At 36.9% G+C, this 9,835-nt stretch overlaps 1 protein-coding gene across 2 annotated transcripts; it reads right to left on the bottom strand.

Moving 5' to 3' along the window:
* Positions 1–458: 458 nt before the first annotated feature.
* Positions 459–6,880, bottom strand: LOC18425264 (glycine-rich protein). 2 transcript variants are annotated; one of them, XM_011631004.3, is made up of 4 exons: positions 6,711–6,880; positions 1,067–1,170; positions 801–951; positions 459–701 (listed from the first exon to the last, which is right to left on the bottom strand). In XM_011631004.3, the coding sequence occupies exons 1-4, from the start codon at positions 6,808–6,810 to the stop codon at positions 664–666; spliced, it is 393 nt and encodes a 130-aa protein (XP_011629306.2). In that variant the 5' UTR covers positions 6,811–6,880; the 3' UTR covers positions 459–663. The 2 variants fall into 2 exon arrangements, with proteins under 2 accessions (XP_011629306.2, XP_011629307.1); XM_011631005.3 differs by having other exon boundaries at positions 6,719–6,756.
* Positions 6,881–9,835: the final 2,955 nt, after the last annotated feature.

Below are 9,835 nucleotides of genomic sequence, written 5' to 3'. Positions count from 1 at the left end.
GTCTTAGATATAAGTCGTTAGTGCTTTTGAGACAACGAAACATCCAATGTTCGATTCCTATAACCACTATCCAGCACCTTAAGAAGCAGTTATCTGATATTTTGTTCACCACCTACCAATTTGTTGGTGCAAAAGTCGCTGTAGTTTCATAATTTTTTAAAATAATTTAACTCTTCAAGTAATTTGCATGACCAGTTCACTTCAACATTCATATATATATATATATATATATATATATATATATATATATCAGCATTAAATAATTTCCCAGTCCCAAACCTGAACCATCAGTGTTCCATGCCCGGACAACACGTGGCACAACCAGAAGGGCATCCACTGCTGCCACACTAGGTGCCACACTAGGTGCTAAAAGCATCGGAAAAGGAAACCACCAAATCAGAGGACCACATTTCACATTTGCATGTCACAACATTAACCATTCAGTCTACCAACCAATCTAAAACAAATTAGACGCTTCTTTTCAGATGCTTGATAGTAATAGAAGGAATCCCATTCGAGACAGTCGTCCTTTCTAGAAAAGCCAATCGAAATCCAAGAAGGATTACACACAAAGTTCTTGGAAATCTAAAGTCTGAGTCCTACTTACACATGTAACCCAAAAGAGTTCAGGTCGAGGTAAACACACAATCAGATCACTCTCATTTAACCTCCACAACATGAGCCGCAAGCAGGAAGAGGACCTAACAGACAAACAAAGTGCCATAGTGAGTGAGAGAGAGAGAGAGAGATACTTTCTTTCACCAACTGCAGTGAGTGTTAAGAGCAAAGTCTTGACTTACTATGATCAATTCCACGGACATTACCCATCCCATGTGGAGCACCACGAGGCCCACCACCACCATAAGGACCTCTTCCAGGACCCCCACCCGGACCACCATCCCACGAACTACGAGAACCAGACAGTTTCCTGTACGCATCAGATTTCTCCATCTAAAACAGGAAAGAAACAAATAGGTCCATTAGATCCATCTGGTTAGTTATACATAGGATAATTTTGAAATAAGAGAATTCAGCAAAAAGGGATCAGAAAATCTCAAACATATACCGAAAACAACGTCGTAAAAAAGGCTCCAAAGAAACTGATAATTGCCCAGAAAAGTTCACTGATGATGCCCAGTCTCCATATTGATCGCTTGTCTTTGACAACACCTGAAAAGTTGGACATGCAAATCACCACAATGTCTCATGAAGAGATACGCTTTTCCTTTTCTCGCTACATCTATGAATACCATAATACACTCCTGAGCTGGCATATGGTATATTTTGCTATATTTTGCTGCATTTTGCTCTTCAATACTTTTTCTTTTCTAATTAGCATTTCAGCAAACAAGAAAAATTATAAAAGAAGAAGGTTATGAAGTATCACATCCACAAATCACATGGGACATACAAGTAAATGCGGTGCAAAGTACAAGATAAAGGGAAAATTCGGAAAGATAAATGCAAAATCTGCAGTGAAACAAGAGCAAATAACATCATCTTTGTAATGTCAGATGAGTATGTCCTGTGGAACAGACAAAAAGAAAATTCCTATGCCAACTGAAGTTCAGCAACTAGATTTAGTTGCCACACTGGTAAGCTAACAATAGGGAGTTAATTCTGGTAATGATGTCTGATTAGGAAAAAGTTCAAGACACTGTTGGCACAAGCCAGCAGATTCATAGAATAATAAAGAAACAGACATAATTTAACTATAGGAAGTGTTAGTTACATTCCTCAGGTGGAGAACAAAGGATAGGAATTGTAGTCTTCATATATAAGACACCCAGAACAGAATAAGAGAATCTGGGACACATCGTATGAATTTCTCCAGCATCACAGATAAAAAGAGAGAAATACACATCGACACCACAATAGGCATTGGTTTGGCCACTCGGTATACAATCCTGTGGATTTAAAATCTGTGGGTCCAACAGCTGATCAATGACAAATTTCAATTGTCTTTCCACAAACCAATGGAACCAGCAACCTACATTATATCGTAAACATCATTCTAATGTCGCTGAGAACTTCCACACAATAGCATGAGATTCTAGAGTTAGCAAGATTAAAGAAAGCACCTGCAATAGACTACAAACTGGTTTCCAGAATAATATATCCTGTGCACTCAGTAGTCAATGCCTCCCAGGATGGATCACACCTTGGAACTGTAGGAGACCTAACAGTTATCAGGCACAGTCGAGTACAAACCAACATTGTCCACGCTGAGCATTCCCTTAACTATGGGCCAACATTTGTGTTCAGTTATCAGGGACTTCCAATCACTCTACAATTTAGTTTTTTCATTGACTCACATCTATCAAGTGATCCATCAGTTGTATGAGCTAACTCCTAAACCAATATCAAGAAAAAATCCTGAAACCAAATGCGATATGACTCGCAGGCAGACAAGTCCAAATCCAAAGTCAATGCGCTACACTCGGATCTATTGATGCTCCAAGTACAGAAGTGTTGGATACATCAAGGAGAGCTTGCCATACATGAGAGCTCCGGAATACTAGTGTCTTGCCACTTTTCACAACATAAACAGGATAATATGTCTCTCAAACATCTCCAAGTGCCTTAACTGCTTCTCAAAATATGTTTCACCAGCTAAGTCATCTCCTCTTGGGTGATCTATTTAGTAGCTCTGAATTGTTGAACTATCTCACTGGCAAATGCCCAAATTTTATTTTTTTTTCTTCTCACTACCCAATGATCCTCACCTAGAGTCTGCAATAAATTCAGATCTGCTACCTAGTTTTAAACTTCTCGTATTCAATTGACTACAATTCTTGATTGTTGTTTTATATGCTTCACTTATTTTTGCAACCTTTAGGATGTGCCCCACAGCTGATAGTATTGGCAGAAAGAGGACGTGCTTCTAGGTTTACATTTACACACAATCATTCCGTACCCGCGGAACCTGTAGTTGGTCGAAATCAAGTAGTACAAAAGCAGACTTTCAGGCATGACTCTTGAATCCTTTAAACTGCGTTTACTTCATATAGTTCATAGTCTTTTATCTTCTACCACTCATGTTCATGAATCTACAAATGTCAATCAGGTAACAGTACCAACAACAATTTCCAATTAAATAGAGTTCCTGGCCCTTTCATATTATTCCTCTATAAATCTTGGACATGCATGTGTATCTTCTTCAAAGGGCATGAGTCACATTCTATGTTTAACTAATAATCACTGAATGTTTTATGCATCTGCATTCCTGACAAGGGACCACCATAATCTAAATCTTGGTGGACATGACCTAAGTTTCACCATCCTCTGTCCGGTCATGAAAGTCAACAATGGACCACAGTAGAAGGTCATATCAAATTAGCACACAACAAGAAACGAAAGTCAGGTCCAATCATGCCATTAGCAAATTATAAAGGCACCAGAAGGGAAACTCGTTATTGGTCAAATAGAACTGCAAGGTAATAGATCTTGCAAATGGGTTTGTGCATATATAAAAAATAAGTCGGGTTGTCTAAGTGTAACCCATGAGTGAAAAGAATATGTTTCTTCTTGGGAAATAGCAAAGCATATCAATCTTCCAGGCATCAATGTGAATGTAAAAGAAGTGAGGGTGTGCCACCTCAAGAAATCAACCATTGCTTCATAACAGCCACTATATGTTGGGTTATTATTATTAAACTAGGATTTTGAAGCGAAGTTTAAGATATTCCCAATGTCACTGTCAATGTCGATTAAAAGTCAAAAGATATCACCCTTATCATCATATATGGTGGCAAAATCATGGTGAAATGAAATAATAAAGAATCTTTCGTAGAAATAGATTCATACTGAAACAGATTTTTCAAACAAGGAATGTAGGATACCTCACTTATTAATTTCAATTAAAGTTGCAAGATCAAAAAACAAAGAGCATAAATCATTGCTAAGAAATGGAGAGAACCAAACAAGTCTACCAGCTGAAAGTGATCACATAGCATCCAAATAATACCGATTTCCAAATGGGAACCATCAATTACCTGCTTAATGATATAACTGACTGCGTTCTCTTATCACGTTTTAGAAATTAGTAGGTGGTGTAGTGATAGAATAGGGTTATTCCTATTTTATTTTATCGAGTGACAGTAATTAGAGTTCTTGCTTCATAACAGGCACTATAAGTTGGGTTATTATTATTAAACTAGGATTTTGAAGCAAGGTTTAAGATTCCCAATGTCACGGTCAATGTCTATAAAAGTCGAAAGGAATCACCCCTAATCATCATATATGGTGACAAAATCATGGTGAAATGAAATAATAAAGAATCCTTTGTAGAAAAGAGAGATTTGAACATTAGGGTACACTCAAGAGTTCCATTGCATTCTGTTGCAAGGGAGTTGGCCTCAAAATCTGGTCCCTTCACAAGACACTTTTTACATCTCTCCTTTTCACCGGAAAGTGGAAATGCAAATTGACTAAGTTCTTCAAATGATGTAAAGTCTCCAAGTAGTTGAACTTTTCTTATGAGCAAGGATTTCCTTCTCAAAAAAGAAAGAATAGCAAATTAGTGAAAATCTGACACTCATGCTGAATCGAGCTATGTTGGCAATGACCAAGGAACATTAGGCCATTTTTATTAGGCATGTAAATCACCACACAAGCCTCCTTATTGGGGATGGGGAAAAAAAGGCTTTCAAAATTTTACCCCGATCCCCACTCTTTATTTGCTTTTATACTTAATATTAACAGTCATTTTCTTTGAAAAAACTCATTACTAAGGGCATTTTTCTCACTCTTGCATTCACCAAAGAGCCACCGTGATTTGATGAGTACCACACCGCTACTTCCTATCAATAATTGTTCCCCAAAAATCAAAGCACCTTATAATTTCATTTCAACCACTTGCTCTCTCCCTATAATTTCCATTCATGGGAATCCTACATCATTCCATCACGACCCAACTCATGATATAAACCAGTGTACAGCAAATCGACTCAACCAAGGTACAATGGCCTTGGCCAAGGTAAGTTGCTCGGGCGAGTCTGAGTAACACGCCCAAGTCCAGCTCGAGTTAAAAAATAAAATTAAAATAGAGAAAAAAAGTAAAATATATAAAATACAGCCTCCTCCTTTTTCACAATAAACATCAAAAGAGCAAGCTAGATAGGTAGCCCAACATTGGGATGGTTCTTTATGGGAAGTCCTGGGTTTGACCCTCGCCTTTTTTTCAGAACTCTTGTTTCTACCTCCTTTAAAAAGAAAGACTATCTCGTGGGTAGAAAAAACGAGGGCATTTGTTGGGGGGCTTGAACTCCTTTTGTGATGGAAGATGTGCATACTAACCACACAGCCATTTAAACATCTTTGACTTCAAATTGACATATCAATAAATATAAACTCCACATGTATGGTCTATCAGGCTAAACTCACCCCAACCATAGGGTGAGGCAGAGTAATGGATCGGCCGAGTCCCGATACACTGATATGAACAATTGTCCTCGAAAAAAAACAATTGACAATATGACGCATCACCATAGGATGCACACACCTGAAAGAATTAAGGACAATACACCAATGTTTTCAAACTCAGTTCGGACCATGGAGGCGGCCCTAGCCCAAGACGAGTAACTTTGTAGAGTCTGAGTGGAGTTGGCTGAATCCCAAACAGGATAAAAAACACCATAAAAAGTAAAAAAATGTGATAAAAATTTGTTAAAAACAGAAAAAAAAAAGAAAAAAAAAAAAAAAAGAAAAAAAAAAAGAGAAGTGAAATAACCAATACAAATCTTTAAATGTCTCTAAAAGTCCAAAAATACATACAAAAGACGGATTATAGAAAATTTAATTTATACCATGAAATATTCAAAAAATAGAAAATTAAAAAATTGGTGGATGTAATAAAAAAGTTCCCAAATATAAAAATCAGATAAATCATTCAATAATGCATTTTTAAATAATCAATTACAGTTTTTCAATAAAATAGTACTTTTATTTAATTTTCAATAGCGAGTTGCCCCTAGAATTCGCCAGAACTCAGCCTCGATAGGCCGCGGCTGAGTCCAAGTGGACTCCACCGATTCCTTAAACACTCTACTAGACTACAATTGCAACCACGATCCTTTTATTCATTGAAAATTAGTAGAGTGACAGTTCATGGTTCTATCAATTTTCCCCCCTTTTTGAGATAAGTTTGGTTCCAACTAGTGAGAGAGATCCAGTTTTATAAACATGCATATCAGACTTATCGCAAGTCACTGCAACAATTTGATAGAACAAACATGTCATTAGAGCCTTGATCACTACTAAAATATCAGGATACCAAAACAAAAGAAGTAAGCACATGTTGAGAGAGAGATCCACTTTCCAATGAGACAACAAACAAAATGAAGATCATAAACAACAACAGATTATGAGGACGAATTATTGACCCAAAATCAAAGAAAGTCAAAATCTTTGTTGCCCACGAAACCCACAAAACCTCAAATTCATCTCGTGAAGGTATCGTGGCTTCGCAATCAACTGGAACCTAAAATTTCCAAAAGGGCTTTTCCAAATCCTTAAGTCCAAAAGGAATTAGGTAAATGGAAGGGAATATCAAACGAATTGAGATCATGAACTACACATCTCAAACTGATTTTATATTGATTGATAAAGAAGATAAAAGGAAAACCATTAAATTTTGCAGTAAAGAAGAGGAGTATTTGAAAAAAGAAACAAGAAAACCATAAATTAATAGAATTGAAGCAGAGACAAACCACAGCACCTTTCTCGACATACGCCATCACCACTATTCTTCAACCCGTCCGGCGAGGAGGGCCCTTTTAAATAGACGGGAAGGAGCACCGCGTTTCCCATTCTGTCTTCTCCACGATGCAGGGAGAATTCCTCTCCTTCGGGTTTCTAGAAATGACGTGATAATCCTCAAAAAAATTGGTCGATAGCGCTGGCAATGGGCATTTGGCGCAGCCGGGTCGCTCGCCCAAAAACAAGTAAGCCCAACAAACGAGGGCCCAGTCACCATGGCCCAAGGGACCGACTGGGCTTGGGCCGCCACATCTGCAGCCGGTTCGATTCAGTCCGAAGATTTTCTTTTATTGGTTTTTTGTCTGTTTTATTTTATTTGGTCTGGCAAGTTCAGCCCGAGGGCCTCTTCGGCCCCATCAGGGGTGGGCCAGGATTGGGCCAGCCCAGCCAGACCTTGTTGGGGCGAAAATTGGTTAACTAAAAACAAGGCCGTGATTTCATGCAAATGTTATACCATATTATAATGCAACCAAACTTCTAGAAAACCATATTTTTGACATTTGTAGGACCCCAAATTTTGCAGATATTCTCTTAATCCTCGTAATCATTTTTAAGCAAAAAAAATTCAATTTGCACCCTGGATATGGTCTAAATTAGTACCCTCCAACAATGAATCTCGACTGTCCATTTGGTGAATTTCAACATCTAGGCCTTGACAAATGGAAAATCATTTTTTTCTTTTGTAGCATCATTAATCTAATGATAACAACACTATATAAAAATTTTGGGAATAGAAAAATCCTTCTGAGGTCTATATCTAACCATCTCACTAAAATTGACAACTTATATTAATTGGGCTAGAAAACACTTTCAAGGGCTTTTTTTCAAACTTTTCTTTTTTTGTGATTGTTATTTTGAATGAAAAATAATACAAATCTAAAAAATTGTATCAAACAAATGTCCTTAACATAATTTTTTTGTGATTACATTCTATTATGACACAACCATTGCATGAAATCATTACCCCAAAAAATATATTATGCCCCGGGAGCAAGATGCACAATTTCTCTTTTGCATGGACCCTAGTACTTTTAGAACTTGAGATGCAAGCCTACTAGACCTAGAGACTTGCCTAACACAAACGTTAGGAACGGATACAAAACTCGTGCTAAAAAATTGAAAATCCAATTTGGATTGTCTAAGCATACAGAAACGCAATATCATAAAGGAAAATGCGTACATGGCTTGTACGATCATGAAATGTTCTCATGCCGAACCTAACTAGGTATAAGCCTCATTTCTTTATGTTTGTTCGCCCTGTAACTCGTTCTTTATGATCCAGGTTTTTGTGACTCCACAGACACCAGTTTCAGATCTCAACTCGTATAGATATGGTAAGTCTCGCGCTCTTATTCGCTCCTATTGTGACCAAGAACCATAAAAAAAAATAAAGGTGTCAAAATCTTAAAAGATCATAACCCCAACATTCTCCTATTTGGACTTTTGAGACCTTGCATTCACATCAACATACACACATATTTTCATACATTCGCAGCTTTCATGTAAGGACTTATAGGCACCTCGTTCCCAACTGAGAGAACTGTAGGAAACTGAAGGACCTTTGGAGCAACCACTACAAACCCTAGAATCACCCAAAGTCCAAAAAATATTGCCTTAACATCTAGACCACCCTTTGCGTTCCATCATGAGAGCCCGACTCCAAGCCTAGAACTCCGCAAAGACCCTTAACAGGTTAAGAATTGCCCTAAGACAAGAGGAAATCTAGAACAAACACCCAAAATTGGTAAAGAGAAAACCATGAGTTCAACTCCACAGTGACTTTAATTTCACAATACTGTGAAATTAGATTATGTACCCATTTGTCAGCATCAGTGATCGCAAAATCGATCTGGAACGGTTAACCGGACATGGGGCCAAAAGGGTTTAACTAGCCTAACCAGTAAACTGACCGATTCAACCGTTCTAAATGGACAAGTCCTGGGTAGCCAAAAAATTGTTGAAAAAAATAAAAAATATGTAAAAAAAATCACTAAAATGTGAAAAGCATATAAAGAATGATTAAAACAAAACACATTCAAATGAAGTAGAAAATTAATGAAAAAATGGATTTTAAAAGTGAGTATTAATGAACCAAATAATTTTTAGCATTTACGATAATGTAAAAATATCAAAAAATGTATTACAAATCAAATTTTTTATTTTTGGGATTTTATAAATATTTTTTGGAATTTTTATTTTTAAAATTGGTAGATCACTAAAACCGCTCGAAACTGGAACCGGCAAGGGGCCGATTCCGGTCTAACCGGGTGGTTACCAGTTAGATCGCCCGGTTTTTCAAATAATGGTCAGCACACAATCAATCATGTTAATTGTTAAAAACTCAAATTTTAAGAAATAAATGTGGCCCTAAAAACTCAAATTTTAAGAAATAAATACGGATCCAATAGTACAGAAAAAAAAAAAAAGGAGCTGAAATTAATAAGAGTATGCCTGATAAGAGAGATGGAGAGAGAGACTACCAATAATCAATAAAAAAAATACCTTGAAAAATATCCAAGATTTAGAAGAGATGGATGTCCAACATAAATGACAAACAAATACCATCCAACAGAGATCAAAGCACAAAAATTAATCAATTTTTACTCACCATTTCGATTAATGCAAACACCAAAAAACACCACCAACAACATTGAAACCTTAACACTGAGGTATTTTTCATTCAATCTACAAAAAATGCAGAAAATGGGACAAAAAATCACAGATATGGACACAGATACGAGCATAATAGGGGAAGCAGGCATAAAACACATTATTTCTTGAAATCTAGGACACGGATATGAAGTGTTTATCTCTCTAGCTTTGTACTTTTCTCTTTAAGTGGCTAAAAGGAGGAAAAGACATAATAGTTCTACGAAGAAAAAGGGAAATAGAGATAAAAAAGAAAATGCTCTCATTTCTAGAAAAAATGGCCAAGATTTACAGGAGATGAATGTCCAACAAGAATGCCCCCAAACAACACTAGCCAACAGAGGTAAAATCACAAAAACAAATCAATTTTTTCTCACCTATGCGATTCAATGGAAACCCCCCAAAAACATCATCTACAACATCAAAA

This window comes from Amborella trichopoda, chromosome 4, assembly GCF_054954075.1.
Source record: "Amborella trichopoda isolate Santa Cruz 75 chromosome 4, AtrichopodaSantaCruz75HAP2 v2.0, whole genome shotgun sequence".
NCBI lineage: Eukaryota > Viridiplantae > Streptophyta > Magnoliopsida > Amborellales > Amborellaceae > Amborella > Amborella trichopoda.
This window is presented reverse-complemented; position numbering and strand designations above follow the sequence as displayed.